This window comes from Cynocephalus volans, chromosome 13, assembly GCF_027409185.1.
Source record: "Cynocephalus volans isolate mCynVol1 chromosome 13, mCynVol1.pri, whole genome shotgun sequence".
Lineage (NCBI taxonomy): Eukaryota > Metazoa > Chordata > Mammalia > Dermoptera > Cynocephalidae > Cynocephalus > Cynocephalus volans.
In genome coordinates, this window is record NC_084472.1 from 111,170,985 (window position 1) to 111,189,194 (window position 18,210).

The 18,210-nt window shown below is 34.0% G+C and overlaps 1 protein-coding gene across 1 annotated transcript in view; it reads right to left on the minus strand.

Moving 5' to 3' along the window:
* Positions 1-18,210, minus strand: part of ADAM2 (ADAM metallopeptidase domain 2) — a 107,823-nt gene that overhangs the window by 75,038 nt on the left and 14,575 nt on the right. The window contains exons 5-6 of the mRNA XM_063077506.1: positions 10,393-10,469; positions 9,814-9,982 (exon numbers count right to left, since the gene is read on the minus strand). Of these exons, the coding sequence (XP_062933576.1) occupies positions 9,814-9,982; positions 10,393-10,469 (246 nt within the window). The remainder of the gene's footprint in view (positions 1-9,813; positions 9,983-10,392; positions 10,470-18,210) is intronic.

Sequence of the window (18,210 nt, forward strand, 5' to 3'; positions counted from 1 at the left end):
TGGGTACTGGGCTATTCATGTTATTCTCTTCTCTGAAGAAATCCTGCCATCAATTCCCCATTACAAAATGCATGTAGTTCTATTAGCTTAATGATGCTGTTATGACATTACTATGTGGCATAATTTTATATATGATCCTGAAAGATTAGGAACACATCTCTGTGTCTAGGGGGTTAGGTTAAAGTTAATCCATTTATAAGTCACCTCATAAAAATGTGAGTAACAGAGTCAAAATGATGGACTTAAACTAGATCACAAATATCTCAAGATGGGGATCCTGGGAATGATGTCAGCTACTTAACTCCTAGTGGTTAAATTAGACAGAAATGCCAGGCCTCATGGAGTTTGAACTTTAACTTTTCCATGACTTAGGATCTGCTGAAAAATGAGGACAAAGTCATCATTATAATGATTATTAATAAAAATGTTATCTATTTGCATAATTAGAGTCACATGGAGGCAACGTAGAAAAAATGCACCAGGGGAAAATTGGAAAATAGGTTTTGCAATCACTTTGAGACTATAGTATAGTTAACTCAAAATATTTTATCACTAAAATAGCAATACCACCTAAGTGCATCAGCCAAAAATCTTCATGCAGAGTAGGAGGATCAAACTTCAGAAACTACTGAAACTTTCATTATGCTTACTTAAATTTATCTGAAGTTTTTCTTTTTACACTGATTGGTATTTAATCCCTTGAAAGTTCAAAACAATCTCATCTTAGTTAAAACCTTTTCCCTGACATATGAAAAGGTGCATTAAAGGGGAAGTAACAAATCTGGGGTTTGAGTAGGGATCAGAAAAGTGATGATTATAATAACTTAAAGGGAAAAAAAGTTGAGAAAGCTCAGTGAAATTAATTTAGGGCTATTGGTCAATCATTTTAACAAAGTTTAAAACTCTATTTTCTGGCCCAAATATTGGAGATTTAAGGGTTTTGTTTTTAAAAGGCAGTTAAAATACCCTTTTAGTCTAACTGGTTTTTCATCATTTCTATCCAAAATCAAGCACCAAATGTTTCATGGGTTTAATGGGAAAGTTAAAATATTTTGCTTATACGACTTTCCCATTTTGTTAAAGTCCCTAAACAAGACTACCTTACTGGATTCAAATTATTGAAAGAAACACTATATTAATGCATTGGAAAATTCAAAACTATTTCTTTGTGCTAACCAACACTGTTAGATGTCTAACATTTCCTGAAATAATCCTTGTTCATTTTCATCTTTGAGATTGAGATTGGTACTATTTAGTTTAATAACTTATTCATTTATTTACTGAAAAAAGTAATCTTGTTCAGAGAATAAGTTGTCCATTTTAGCCAAATAAAAAATTAATGCAAGGGTGCATAAGAGAATGCCAGGAACGTGTATGTTGGAAATGTGGGCATGTGCCAGATTTCAAAAGTTCTCAAAAGAGAAAGTAGACATAGATATGCGACATATGAAGATGACTCCAATTGCAGGATGAAGGTCACTTTGGCCAAATAGATGCTAAAGAATTGCATCCAGGCAGAAAGATCACAGACGCACTCCTGGGCCAATCCAGCTGGAATGTAGATGAATTAAAGACTTGGATTTAAAGGACGTTAAAGGTCTTTAGTAGGAATATCCAGGGAGTGGAAAATGACATGACAATAGATAGAATGATAGGTAGAGAGGTAGATAGGTGATAGGAAGGTAGACAGACAGACAGACAGATTGATGTGTGTGTGTGTGTGCCTTTGTGTTTGTTTATCTTGGGCAGCCAGTGTATCCAATGAGATCGATAACTCAGGAGGAAATCCGGAGTGGTAGTGGGAGATCTGTAAGTCACAGCAGGTAAAGCCATGAGAAAAACGTATAATAAGACAAACAAGGTAAAACCTGAGTCATATCATAGTATATGTCAATATTCAAAATGTGAATGTACAAGGAAAATCCAGAAAAAGTTAAGGGAGAATAAAAAGCGGGAGAGAATATTGTCACAGAAAGAAAAGTGAGTCCAAAACTTGACAGTTCTTGTCCTATTTCACTCTTTAAAATGCATTTAATATTTAGAACAGCTGACTTAGCAGTGGATCAGCACGACGACTTTTGCAGAGAGAAACTCTTCTGATGAAGTGAGCAGTTAATGGGACGTCAGGACCTAACAAGGACACTTTTATTCATCCAAACACGAGGCGTGTTTGTAAAGGAAAGGAGAGTTGTGGGTACATAATTAAGAGATTCTATCTCATTTTGCTTAGCTTTAAACCTATTTTTAGTATGGAGGAGTCACGATTATGTTCATAACATGAGGAAAGTATAGAATAGTAATTCAAAATATTAGAAGGAATAAAACAATTCGTGGAATAAATTCTAGTATCATTCTATTTAGAATTACAAGGATGGAAGTCAAGTGAGAGAAGACAATAGATACTCAAATTTAAGAATCAAATTTTTAATGCTGGAACTAGTAGGAGGAAAGGAAGAGGAAAGCAAGTGAAATGAAAGGCAAGGCCTGAAAAAGGTAGGAAAGATGTGTGAAGAAAAATAGTTGAGGGAAGAATTTTAGTATTTAAGTAATGGTAACTAAATATGGGATGCCTAAATTAAAATTAAATAAATAAATAAGAAGCTAAAGGAGAATGTTGTGATTAAGGAAGATAATGAATTTATTAATGAATACTTAATACCAATTACTAATAAAGACAATTGACAGAAGTGGGTCTGTGTGAGTGTGTGAGTGTGAGTGTGTGTGTGTGAGAGAATGTGTGTGTGAGAGAATGTGTGTGTGTGTGTGTGAGTGTGTGTGTGTGTGTGTGTGTGTGTATGAGTGTGTGTACATGGTCAGTAATTAAACATTTTTTAGTTTGTACTTGGTCTTTCTTTTAATACTATTTTGCCATATAAGCTATCTAAAGTTAATTTTGAATAACTGAGTTTATCAATCTTTGTCTGTAGTTCTTTTGGATATTTAGTCTTGGTTAGGATTGTTTCCCAAACCAAAAAATCCAAAAACATCACAGGCATTTTACTGTTTAATTTTATAACACTAGACCTCTGCTGTAATTAGAGTTTATTCTGTGTCAAACATAAAGAACAGATACAATTTTATCTTTTATGTAATTACCATTCAGTTACCTGAGTAAATTTTTAAAGTCCATCTTTTCATCAATGAAATGAGATTCCTTATTTATCTAACACCATGTTTCCATATGTATGTGCTTCTATTTACAAAACTTATATCAGAAATCTGTTATCTGTACTTTGCAAAGTTTTCGTGTCTGTTTAGGGACCATGGTGTCCCCACTGCTCTACATTTTCAAGTGTCTTTTTGCACATACTTATTTGCTCGTTTTTCTAAGTGAACTTAATAATCAATTTGGTCAGCACTTTTTGGTAAAAGCTTCTTGACATTTTAGGGGGTGGAGGATTACATTAAATTTTAAATTAACATAAAATGAGTGAAGGACTTTCTGTTTTTTAAAATACAACAGAGATACTATTTACATAATAATAATTTTTATTTCCAGAATGATGACAGTATAAAACAGCATTAGGGAATGAACAGAATGAAAAAGGATATTAGCTATTTAAAACAATGGTGGCCGCAGTAGCCGCAGCAGTGGTAGCAGTGTACTGTGAAGTTTATAATTTGTGTGAAAAATAAAATTTCTAACAACATACAACAAAATAGAACTTTTTAAAGTTTTAAGTAGTTTACTACAATGAGATACCACACACACTAGGATAGTTGTAATCAAAAACACAGGTAATAAGTATTAAAAAACACATGGAGAAATTAAAACCCTCATACATTGCCGTTGGAATGTAAAATGGTGTAGCCACTTTGGAAAATAATCTGGCATTTAACTCAAAATGTAAAACATAGAGTTAGCATTTGACTCAGCAATTCAAATCCTAGGATATACCTAGAGAAATAGAAATATGACCACACAGTGGCTTGTATATTGAAGCTCCTATTGACATTATTCATATTCATTAAAAAGTGAAACACCCTAATTGTCCATCAACTGATGAGTATATAAAACGTGGTACATTCATAGAATGGAATATTATTTTGCCATATAAGTAATGAGGTAGTTACAAATGCTACAACATTGATATACTTCAAGTACATTTTAAATGGGAAAAGAACCGCAAAAGAGAACATATTGTATAATATCATTTATATAAAATGTCCTAGATAGACAAGTCAAAAATAGATACATAAGTATGTTAGTAGTTTCCAAGGAAGACAGAGAGAACGAAGAATTACTGCTATGGGTATGAGGCCATATGGTCCCTATCACAACTATTTAACTTCTCAATTATAACGTAAAATAAGACATAAACAATGTGTGTGTGTGTGTGTGTGTGTGTATAATGGTAGTAATGAATGTGTTCCAATTAAACCTTTATTTATAAAAACAGGCCCTGAACCAGATTTGGCCTGAGGGAGGGCCATAGATTATCAACTCCCAATCACAGTAACCACTAACATTATGATATATATATAACATTATTTTATATACATATAACATACATAGAACATATATTTGTATATAAAATAATGTTACATATATATCACAATGTTAGTGGTTACTGTGATTGGGAGTTGATAATCTATGGCCCTCAGACCAAATCTAGCTCAGAGCCTGTTTATATATATGCACATATGTGTGAATATATATATAACATTATTATATTATATGGTAGAAAATGTTTAATATTTATTTTATAATATAATGTATAAAATTATATTATGTATATAATGACATCATATAATTATAAAGTATAAAATATAAACATAAAACAATACATAAGTGAAAAGCTCAGAGGAAAAACATAAAATAATTTAAAATACTTGATTAATAAAAAAGATATACAGAAGAAAGAATGAAGAAATAAGTAACACATAAGACAGATGAGAAATGAAAAGGTGGTAGATTTAATTCAAATTATGTAAGTGTGTGCATTAAAAGTAAATGAAATAGGGCTGGCCAGTAGGCTCAGTTGGTTAGAGCACAGCCTTGTAACACCAAGGTCACAGGTTCAGATCCTTATACCAGCCAGTCACCAAAAAAAAAAAAAAAAAAAAAGAAGTAAATGAAATAAATGACCTATTTAAAAGAAAAAGAATTGTCAGATTAGATTTAAAAGAAACAACAATATGAACCACAAAAAATGAAAATACTTACTAATAAAATCAGAAATAAGAGATGGAACATCACTATCAATATTACAAAAAGTTAAAGAACTACATGAAAATACTATAAACAACAATATGCCAAGAATAGATGAAATGGAAAAATCTCTATAAAGACACAAATTACCAAAACCGATTACTGAAAAATTAGCAAACTGCAGTAGAATTATAACAAGAAATTTGATTTTTAATGAAAATCTTCCCAAAGGAGAAGCCCAACCAAGATGGATTTTGCCAAATGATTAAGAAGTTAGTACCAATCCTTCACAAAGTCTTTCAGAATAGAGAAGAAAACACTTCCCAACTCATTTTGTGAGGCGAGTATCACCCTGATACTAAAGCCAGAGAAAAACATCACAAGAAAGTAAATCAATAGTTCTTACAAATGTAGCAGTAGTTGTCACAAATATAGATGGAAACATCTTTAAAAATATGCCAGCAAACTGTACCCAGCAATATATAAAAAGAATTATATACCATAACAAAGTGAGATTGGATACAATGTTAGTTTAACAACCAAAAGTCAATTAATGCAATACACTATAAATTAACAAAGTAGAGAACAAAAACAAAATGATCATCTCAGTAGATGATGCAGAAAAACTTTCTGACTAAATCCAAAATGCTTTAATAATAAATACTTAATAACAAGCTAACATTATTATAAACAACTATAGGCCAACAGATATGTAAATCTTGAGGCATTTCTGGACACATGCAAACTACCAAGACTAAACTAAGAAGAAACAGAAAACTTGAGCAGACCAATAAGAAGCAATGAGATTGGGGCAGTGATCAGCAGTCTCCCAACAAAGAAAAGCCCAGGACCAGATGGCTTTACTGCTGAATTCCACCAAACTTTAAAGAGGAATTAGTACCAATTCTATTCAAATTATTCCAAAAAATTGAAACAGAGGCAATTCCCCCAAAATCATTCTGTAAGACCAGCATCACCCCAATACCAAAAGCAGACAAAGATACAGCAAAAAAAGAAAACTACAGGCCAATATCTTTGATAAGCATAGACACAAAAATCTTCAATAAAATATCAGCAAATAGAACAGCAACATGTCAAAAGAAATTATACACCATGATCAAGTGGGATTCATCCCATGGATGTAAGGATGGTTCCACATACATAAGTCAATAAATGTGGTACACCATACCAAAAAAATCAAGGACAAATCCATATTATTATCTCAATAGATGCAGGAAAATGCATTAAACAAAATTCAATATCCCTTCATGATGAAGACTCTCAGCAAACTAGGTATAGAAGGAAAGTATCTTAACACAATGAAAACCATATATGACAAACCAATAGTCAATATCATCCTGGATATTGACAGGAACAGGGCAAGGATGCCCACTCACACCACTCTTATTTAATACAGTACTGGAAGTACCAGCTAGAGCAATCAGGTAAAAGAAAGAAAGAAAGGGCCTCCAGATTGGAAAGGACAAATCAAACTTCCCTGTTTGCAGATAACATGATCCCATATACAGAAAAACTTAGAATACTCTAACAAAAAATTCTTAGAGCTGATTGACAAGTTTCATGATGGTGCAGGATACAAAATCAACAACGAAAAATCAGTAGCATTTTTATATTACAGTAACAAACTAGCAGAAAAAGAAATCAAGAAAGCAAGTCCATTTACAATAGTCATCAAAAAAAAAAAAAAAAACCCATAAGAATCAATTTAACCAAGGAGGTGAAAGATTTTTACAAGAACTACAAAACATTATCAAAAGAAATTAAAGAAGGCACAAAAAGATGGAAATACATTCCATGCTTTTGGATTGGAAGAATTAGCACTGTGAAAATATTCATACTACCCAAAGTGATCTACAAATTCAACACAATCCACATCAAAATACTAATGACATTCTATACAGAAATAGAAAGAAACAATCCTAACATTCATATGGAACAACAAAAATCCATGAATAGCCAAAAAAATCCAGAGTAAAAACATAAAGCTGGAGGCATAACACTACCTCACTTCAAAATATATTACAAAGCTATTGTAATCAAAACAGCATGGTCTTGGCATAAAAATACACACTCAGACCAATGGATAAAACCTTTCTTAACCTGATAAAGGGCATCTATGAAAAAATTTCAGATAGCATGCACTGAATGGTGATGGGCTGAATCATTTCCTCCTATGGATGGAACAAGGCAAGAATATTTCTTCTCACTTCTTCTATTCAACATTATACTGGAGGTGTAAACCAGATCAATTAAGCAGGAAAAAAATAAAAATAAAAATCATCTTAACTGGAAAGGAAGATAAATTATCTTTATACCAGATGACATGACTATGTACATAGACAATCAGAATCAAATAAAAAACTAAACAATTTCAGCAAGTTTGCATAATACAGAATCAATATAAAAAAATCACTAATTACCAAACACTAATAATAAGCAATATATAATTTCTATAAAATTAAATATGTAACAACATCTAAAAAAATAAAACTTATAGAAATAAACTGAACAAAAATAAGTGTTGTTGAAGACAGACTAAAATATACAAAATGTTGCAGAAAAAATTTAAAGAAGACTTAAAAAATAAAAGCGATCCAATGTTCACGAATAGGGAGTGTTAATATTGTTGAGATAGCAATATTCCCCAGGTTAATCTACAAATTCAACACAAATTCAGATGTCTTGTTACAGAAAGTTAAAATAAATGAATTTCAAATTTTATTTGTAAATGCATAGCAGATAGAATAGCCAAAAGAACCTTGAAAAAGAAGAATATTATTGAATTGAATTAACTTACCAATTCAAATCTTACTTCAAAGGTATAGCAGTAAAGAAAGTGTGGTACTGGCATAAGGGTAGACATAGAGATTTACTGGAATGTAAGTCCTGGAAATTAGTTCTAACATTTATTATTAACTTATCTTTGCAAAAAGGACCATAAAGATTCAGTGGAAAAAACAATAGTATGTTTAACAAATAGTGTGCGGACAACTGGGTATCCATGCGAAGAAAAAATAAATTTGGATGCTACCTCACTCCACACAAAAAAACTAGCTTAAATTGCACCATATATCAAAATGAGATCAAACAGGAAAAATTTTAGAAAAAACAGAAATAAATGGTCTAAACTTGGAGCAATGATTAATTTTATCTGTAAACTTGGCTGGGCCACTGTGCCCAGATATTTGGCTGATTCTGTAAGGTGCTTTTTGGATGACATTAACATTCAAATTATTGAACATTTAGTCAAGCAGATTGTCCTCCATAATGTGGGTGGGCCTTACCCAATCAGTTGAAGGCCTTTTTAGACCAAGAGTATGTCTTAAGCAAAAAGGAATTCTGCCAGTAACTTCTTGTACTTGAACTGCAACTCTTCTTTGGGTCTCCAGCTTGACAGCCTATCCTTCAGATTTTGGACTTACCCAAATCTCCATAATCATGTGATCCTTTACCATAAAAATCTGTCTTTTTCTCTCTCTTCTTTCTTTCACTCTCTCTGTATACATATATGTATATCACACATCCTATCGGTCCTATTTCTCTAGAGAACCCTGACTAATACTGATGTTGGTAACAGAAATCAGGTTCTAAAGGAAAAAAACCTTAAGGATAAATCTTCTGAATTGGTTCTGGAATTTCTGGAACTGGTTCTATAATCTGATTATATTTAAAGACACTACTAAAAAGATCACTGATAGTCCATGTCATAATGTATCAATAAATGTACACAAAATATCACTAATGGATATTCCCAATCAAACATTTATGATAGGCAAGGTCCTGGGTGACCATGTATATGATACCTGAATGTCTTTGTCAAACCAACAAGTATAATGAGATCAACTGATTGCTCCTAATATTGATGGATAAAGCAGGAAAAGAAAAGTGTGGGTTCAAGTACTTGAATTCCCAGCTCAGGTGCTACTTTTACCCAAAAGCTTCTATGTGTGCCTTGAAACCTTATATTCTATAGCCACAGAACTGAGATTGCTAAAAACCAAATCTAGAATCTCAACCTATAAGCGGGTGAATTACAATGCAAATTGTATTTCCAACCTCATGTGGTATCTACTATTAAAGTGAGGGCATTGACTGGGAATGAATGGAATACTGAAAATTGAAATGGGGACATTTGGGAGGACCCTAATAAAGCTAATGTTATAAACTTCTAAATTCTGATAAGTTTTCTTTGCTAGTATTGGCAGTCTCTCTACCCATGTCTGAGACAACTAACCCTATATTTCCTGAGGAAAATGTAATGGTCTTCCCATGTACTTGCTTTACAAAATAGTGGTGATTCTCCCTAGGACCCTAGCTGTGTATGTTCAATATTTATGTGAATGGCCTTTGTATTTGTTACATCAAAACTTTGACACATGAGTATGGAGAGAGACATAAATCTGCTGAGAGTAAACGTCTAGATCACAGGAAAAATATGGCACTAACAGGGAGAAACTCTGTGCTAAAGTTATGAAAAATTACAAAGGTGATTTTAAGTCTTATGATATGTTTCAAAGTTTCTGTTAACGTGTACCTATACGTGTGTGTATGAGTATCTAAGTAAGTAGTTTGTCAGAATAATACAGCGTTTATATTTCTGCATAGTAATAACCATACAGTTTACTCAGTTAACCACCTACCTCTACACTTTGTATTTTATAGGGCAGATCTCTTGATTCTATATCCGTCCCAGCATATAAATATATACCTGCATTCTTATGTTTTACTTGATAAATAACATGTTCAAAGCCAATCGAAGACTCCAGGGGTTCAATTCCATAGCTAACATTTTCAAACTGTAGTATGCCCCTACAAATTCAAGAGAAAAATGAATTAATAAAATAATGCATTTTTTAAAAGGCAATAAAATGACAGATTTTTTTAATAGTATGCAGATTATTTTCAGCCTTGGTGTTAGGTGGTAAAGTAGGAAAAAGTTATCGATTATCCACAAAGTTGCGGAATGGTACATAATAGTAATGCTATTGGTACTTGCCGAGCTATTAATATTTCATGGTCTCCAAATATATCAAAAATCTTAATTCAGTATAAGGATAGGAGCCATTATAATATTCCTATACTATGCTTTTCCAATGGCGTTTTTCCAAAAGAGACATAGCCACACCCCATTTTAGAACTACTAAACATTGTTTTTAAAATTTAAAAGCATTTTTAAGTAAATATTACATTTTGTAATCTATAAAATTATATGTCACAACCTGAGTCCAGTACATGTACTAACGATCGCCATAGAATTTGGATAACCTTCAATATATCCTTGGTAGTAGCAGAAATTCTGCAAGATAAAGATAAAATACATATATCTCTATTAGAATAATTCATGTTAAAGGTACTATTTTCAAATATTTAAAACATACATTGTTTTCTGTGTATATATTAAATGCAGAAGAGGGGTTAGGGAGAAATTGGTAAAGGGCCACAAAAGCGTTTACATTGTGTAACCATAAAATAAAAAAAATTTTTTTAAGAATTACAAGAATGTTAGATGAGTATAGGTGTTCTACAGGTCATAAAGAATAAATAAGTACATTTTTATATATCTTTCATATGTCATAAATTAAACATGACATTCTTAGTCATGAACATAAGGTAAAATTATCAAAACCTTACTTTTTCATATTCTTTTAACTTAATTTTGCATGGTAGAAAAACAAGATAAATCAAAAAAAAAGTAATTTTTTTTTTTCAAAATGATTTGAGTGTAGTGGTAGAGAAGTTTGTATAAAATTAACCCTCTCACAGATACCAGTTATAGATTATAACTCTGGAAGATTTTTTTTAAAACTTCATCTATAAAGGAGAATGCAATCATCCCTGGAAAGACGACAACTTCGTTGGCTGAGATTTTCATTATATTGGTTTTCACTTGAAGACACTCCCCCAGGCAGGGCAGAACAAAGTAGCTCATCTTCCAACTGGCTTAGGGATGGAGGCCATGGTTTCAAAAGTGCCTGAAAACTGGAGTTCAGTCTCAAGGTAAAAAGGGAGGCCCCAAAATGTGTGCTATTAACTCAGGTGTATATTCTTTAGTTACATTTGAACTGAGACTATGTGAAAGAGATCTCAAATAGCCTAGCAGAAACCATGACCAGAAAAGCTAAAGAACTGAGCAGAGATTTTTGTCTGTCTCCAAACACAGGTGACCGGAGTTTGAATGCTGGTTCCAGCCAAGTTAATTGCCTGCTAGAACAAGAATGAAAACTCTTTTGAGAAATATTCATAAATTTTTCAATATATTATTGAATATAGCCAGTATATGATTTTAAAATATACTAGATATGTGAATAAAAGAAAAATGTGGCCCAGAGTCAATAGAAAAATCAGAAAGATGACTGACCCTGAAATAAATCCAGAATTTTGGAATTATTTTTTTAAATGGGTGAATAATAAGGGAATGAGTTAGGAAATTTAGCAGAGAAATATAGATTATAAAAAAGCCAACCAGAACAAAAATATATTTGAAATAAAACACACTGGACAGGTTTTCCTGCACGTTGGAGATGACAAAAGAAAGGAAGATATATCTTTAAAACTTATCAAGTCTGAAAGAAAGTTGAAAGAACAGAACTTTTAAAATTGAACATAGCTGCAGCCATCTGTGGGAGAATATTATCTAACAGGTTTAACTGGAGTAACAGAGAAATAAAAAGATAAAATGAGTATAAAATGTTTTAAAAAAATAATGGCCCAAATTTAGCAAAAAACGATTCGAAGATTAAGACACTGAATATACAAATGGACAATGGCCAGACAATATATAAAAATAAAACTCTAACCCAAAACCTGCCCAGAAAACCAACCCTCTTATTTACAGTAAACAGCCCCCAAGGCCAGCCTGTTATGTCAGACTTTGCAGAAAGCCAGATTGCTATTTCCAGTAACAAAGAAGCTAAACAACAATTTCTGTAACAATCAGCTCCAAATGATCAGGACTTGATTAATAACTGACAACTTTCCTAATTTTTGTCCCTGCTTCCAAATTAGGATCAACCAGAGAAAGCCAAATATACATCCCTAGCCAATCACATAGGGATACTCTGCTGCTTCTAGTTATCTCACCTACAGCTTTCCCATGCCAACAGCCTCCAGTCAAAACATACCCGAAACCTTCCCTTTTTTTCTACCATAAAGCTTTCCCACTCCTCCACCGCCTTTAGGTCTCTGTAAAAATGCAAGTTACAGCAGCTGACTTCTTTGCTATCTAGCAAGCTCTGAATAAACAGTGTTTTCTTTTCTTATTTGTTTGGTCATTTATTTCCATGAGGTGTAAGAGCCTCATCGCATCAAAACAAATTGCTGAAAACCAAAACTGAAGAGAAAATCTTGAAATAAATGAAGAAAATGCAACACTTAATATTCAGAGGAATAATTATAGAAGCGATGGGTGTCTTCTCATCACATATATTGGAGGTCATGGCACATAAAACAATATAAAATGCTGAAAGAAAAAAGAAGCCCTGGCAACCCAGAATTATATATCCAGTAAAATTATTCTTTAAAAGTGAAGATGCGGAGAATAAATTTCTTGCATGACAGCCTGAGAAGCCCCACGACTCTGCTCCCTAGTGAAACTGATGAAAAGTATAAACAAATAACCATTTAAATCCTCTGAAAATAGTTCTAGGGGCAAAGGGTCCTAAGAGAACATTTTTTAAAAATCTATTTAAGAAAATTTATAAAAATTCAGTAAGAAAAGTTAGTCTGTGCTATTTGAGATAAAGCCACTCCCTCATTCCCATGTCCCAGCTGAGCAAGGCAGAGGTTCCACATTCCAGACTGGTGAAGGCAACAGCACATGGTTCCCTCTTGCCCTAGCTTCCAGTTAGAGTGATTTTGCTGTGGGAGAAGCAGGATGTTATAATTTATCATCTTGAGGAGTTGCATGTTAAACATTTCTCATCCTGCTCCTAGATGCATGTTGCTGAGGCTAAATTCTGAACCAGTACAGTCAAGATGGGAGCCCCTCCTTCTGCATGGCTACCAAACAGGGAACAGAAGTTCTCACTTGGGCACAACATTGTTCAGTCACCTTTGCCTGGTTCATAAGTCAGTGATCTCATGTCAGGAGAAGCAAGCAGATATATCAAGCTACTGCCCACCCCTTCTACTGAGTGCTCAGATCCTGCAGTAGGGATGTCACACAGAATAAGTATGTCACTGTTCCCACTCCAACCTTGTTTTAGTCAGTTCAGGCTTCTGTAACAAAACACCATTAACTGGGTGAGTTAAACAATAAACATTTATTTCTCATAGTTCTGAAGGCTGGGAAGTCCAGGATTAAGTTGTCAGCAAAGTTGATATCTGGTGAGTGCCCTCTTTCAGATTTGCAGACATCTCCCTTCTTGGTTTATCCTTACATAATGGAGAGAGAGATCATGTCCCTCATATTTCTTCTTATAAGGGACTAATCCCATGGATAAGGGCTTTGCCCTCACGACTTCATTATCCCCCAAAGGCCCCATCTCCAAATACCATCACTTTGGGGATTAGGATTCAACGTATAAATTTTGAGAAAACATAAAAATTTATACCATAACAAAGCTCCACAGTCCTAGGCCAGAGATTTTGTCTGGTGTAGCAAGCAGATACTACCTAATCTCTTCCCACATAAATTAATTTTGTTTGCAACACAGCACAGAGAAGTTCAAGCCTAAGGGCACACTTAAAACTGGAGGAGTTTTTGGTCAGGGATAATTTGCAGGAGAGTCATGAATTCAGTAAATATAGAGGCCCCACTGTAGCTGGCTAGTTTGTAGGAGATTCCTGGGAAGAAGATTATTGGGAAGAGATCTCCTGGAATCAGAACCAATATTAAATACTGACTAGGAAACTGTTTCTTCAAAGTAATCTAAATTTAATCAATTTAGTCTGTAGAACAACTTGAGTTCCTGTGCACTTTTATACAATACAACAATTAGCCAACGATTAAAATAATTTAACAGGTTAGTGTGGTCAGGGGAAAGGACAAAGTTAACTCAGCCAAACCACTTTATCTCAGGGTGACTGTGGGTACGCCCACAGCTGTATCTCCCTGAGAAACCACACCAGAGGCTTAATGCTGTGTGTGTGTGATTGTGTGTGCGTGTGTCTGTGTACGCGTGTTGAAAGACAACAATTCCCTAAAATAATCCAACTAATTAGTAAACTAAACAAAGAAACTAGCAAATAATAATTATAAGCCCAAGGAGGGATGGAGGCAGCACTCAGTCTGACTGTAATATTTCTAAAATGTACATTTCCAACAAAAAAGTATGAGACATGCAAAAAAACAGCAAAGTATGACATTTATATTTAAAAAGGTGGGCCAGCCCCGTGGCTCACTTGGGAGAGTGTGGCGCTGGTGGCGCCAAGGCCGCGGGTTCCGATCCTATACAGGGCTGGCCGTGGACTCACTGGCTGAGCGTGGTGCAGACCACACCGTGCCAAGGGTTGTGATCCCCTTACCAATCAAAAACAAAAAAAAGGCAACAGAAACTCCCTGTGTGCTAGAGACTGAGAGTTTTGGTCCCCACAAAATTTATTTGTTGAAATCTAAGCTCCAATTTGATGGTATCAGAGTATGGCTTTTGGAAGATTATTACATTATGTGGGTAAAAGGCTAAAGAAACAAACAGACCAGAATTTTCCCTTTTGCCATGTGAGGATAGAGCAAGAAGACTGCTGTCTATGACCCAGGAAGTGGGCCCTCACAGGATACTGAATCTGCCAACATCTTGATCTTGGACTCCCCAGCCTCCAGAATGGTGAGAAAAACATTTATGTGTTTTATAAGCCACCCAGTCTATGGTAATTTGTTATAGCAGCCCAAAGAGACTTAAAACACTGTAAGAGTGACCGGATATTAAAGTTAACAATATATTTCTTCAAAGTAGCCCTTATAATTATGTTAAAAGAATTATTGAATGAAACCATGATAAAAAATATAAATAAATGAAGGTATAATGACAATCAAATTGAGAATGTCAATAAGGACATAGAAATTATTTTTAAAAGAAATTCTGGAGGTAAAAAGTAAAATAACTGAAATAAAAAATTCAATATAGATTTGAAATGCTAAAATAAAGAATTAACAAACAAGGTTTTGCCAGAAAGGTTGCAAAATCCAAAGAACAGGAAAAAAATGGTGGAGAAAAATAAATAGAGCAGTAGGGAAATGTGAGACACTATTAAGAACATCAACATATGCATCATGAAAGTACCAGAAAAGGAAAGAAAGGAGCAGAAAAATTAGAAGAAACAATAACTGAAAAATTCCAAAATTTATTGAGCTCAATGATGTACAAGTAAGACAAATATAAAACTATTACAGAAATTCACAGTAAAAATGCTGAAAGTCAAAGGCAGAGAAAATTGTGAAAGCAGCAAAACAACTTGTTACATAAACGAATTAAATTCCAATAAGATTGACTTGTGATTTCTCTGCAGAAACAATACAGGTTAAGAAGCAGTGGGCTATCATATTCCAAGAACACAAAGAAAAACCAAAACCAAAAACAAAACATTTACCCATTCTTGTATCCAGCAAAGACATTACAGTTAAAGAAAAACAGATAATTTGTGGTTTGCTTCTCTGCCTTGCAAACATTACTTAAGGATATTCTTCAGGCTGAAAATAAGTGACTTCAGATGTGACTTAAGAGTTTCCATGTTGTTGCTTAGCAACTTGTCTTTTCAACATGAAAAATCCCTTTAGCACTTTTTGTAAGTCAGGTCTGTTGGTGACAAATTTATTTAATTGTTCAGTTTTTGTTTGTCTGGAAAAGTTTCTATCTCTCCATTTTTAAGGGACATATGTGTTGGGTAAAGTATTCTTATTTGCCAATTTTTTACTTTCAGTACATCGAGTATATTATCCCACTCTTTTGGCCTGCAAGGTTTCTGCTATGAAATCTTTTGACGGTGTTATGGGGACTCCATTTTAAGCGATGCAGTGATTTTCTTTTGCTGCTTTCAAAAATCTCTCTTTGTCTTTGACTTTTGAAAATTTAATTATAGTGTGCTTCAGTGTAGTCTTCCTTTGGGTTTAACCTACTGGGAGATATTTTGGCTTCATAAATCTGAACATCTATTTTCCTCCCTAGATTTGGGAAGTTTTCAGCCACTATTTCTTTAAATAAGCTCCTTGCCACTTTCACTCTTTCTTCTATGTTTAGAATTTCCACAGTGATTAAAATGGTTCACATGATGGTTTTGCATAAGTCCCATAGGCTTCCTTCACTCTTTTTCTGTTTTCTGTTTGTTTGTTGTTGTTATTGTTGTTGTTGTTGTTGTTGTTTGTTGTTGTTGTTGTTCCTCTGACTGGATAATTTCAAATGAACTGTCTTTAAATACACTAGTTATTTCTCCTTGATTCAGTCTGATTTTAAAGTTCTTTATTTAAATCTTCAGCTCTTTGTATTCTTTATTTAGCTACAGGATTTCTGTTTGGTAATTTATTACAATTATTAGACTTTACCAAAGTTCTCATTTTCTTCATGTTTTATTTTCCTGATATTTAGTTGTCTATCTGTGTTATCTTGTAGCTAATTGAACTTCTTTAAAATGACTATATCACGTTCTTTATCAAGTTGCTCATGGATATGCATTTCCCTTTTTTAAAAATGTGAACATTTACTTGTACATATTTGTGGGGTACAGTGTGCTGTTTCAATACATGCATATACTACACAATGATTCACTTAGGGTAGACAGCAGAGTTTTATACCCATTTGTCTACCACTTCTCCCCCACCACCCATTGCCCAACTCCCCTCCCAGCCTCTGGTAATCATATTCTACTCTGTACTTCTATGACAACAACTTTTCTTTTCCATATTCTATATATGAGTAACGTGATGCAGTATTTGTAGTTCTGTGCCTGACTTACTTAACATAATGTTTTTCAGTCCCAGCCATCTTGCTGCAAATGATAAGCTATCATTTCTTTTTCTAGCTGAATAGTATTGTATATATATACCACAGTTTTTTATCCATTCATCCATTGATGGGTATTTAGGTTGATTCCATCTCCTGGTTTTTGCGAATAGCATTGCAATGACCACAGGAGTGTAGGTGTCTCTTTGACATAATGATTTAATTTCCTTTGTGTATATACCTAGTAGTTGGATTGCTGGGTCATAAGATAGTTCTATTATTAGTCCTCTGAGGAACCTCCATACTGTTTTACACAATGGCTGTGACAATGTACACTCACACCAACAATGTAGGAGAGTTCCTTTCTCTTTGCACTCTCACCAGCATTTGTTATTTTTTTGTCTTGTTCATAATAGACATTCTAATTAGCATGAGATGATATCTCATTGTGGTTCTAATTTGCATCTACCTGATTAGTGATTTTGAGCATTTTACCGTGTACTTATTGGACATTTGTATGTCTTCTTTTGAGAAATGTGCATTAAGATCCTTTGACCATTTCTCAATTGGGTGATTGGCTTAATGTCCTTGAGTTGTTTTAAGTACCTTATATTTTCTTGATATTAACCCCTGTCAGATGTATAGCTTGCAAATATTTTCTCCCATTCTGTAGGTTGTCTTTTCACTCTGTTAACAGTTTCCTTTGATGTATAAAAGCTTTTTAGTTTGATATAATCACACTTGTCTATTTTTGGTTTTTATTGCTTATGCTTCTGCTGAGATTCCTGTGTGGGGCCATCAAGTCCATAGGCAGGTGGTGTTGGTACTCTATCCAAGGGTGGACAGGGATGGAACCTTGTCTTCAGGGAAATGGAGCTGGAGCTAGTTCTGTGAATAGGCTGGTCAAGCTGTCACCAAAACTGTGTGTGCACGGCTACTTCAGGGCCTGCTGTTAATTCCATGTTTGGTGGGCCTGTTGGTGGGGATGTGGGAAGGCATAGGTCCACAAGCAAATGGAGCTGTCTATAAAACTTGTATGAACATGGGGCTGGAGCCAGATCTGCAGGAAGACAGAGATGCTTTCAGGACTCTAGTTGGGTCCACATCAGTTTGCCTGCTACTGGGGGAGTAGTAGGTATGGTTCTTGTCGAGGGCCCTGAGTGG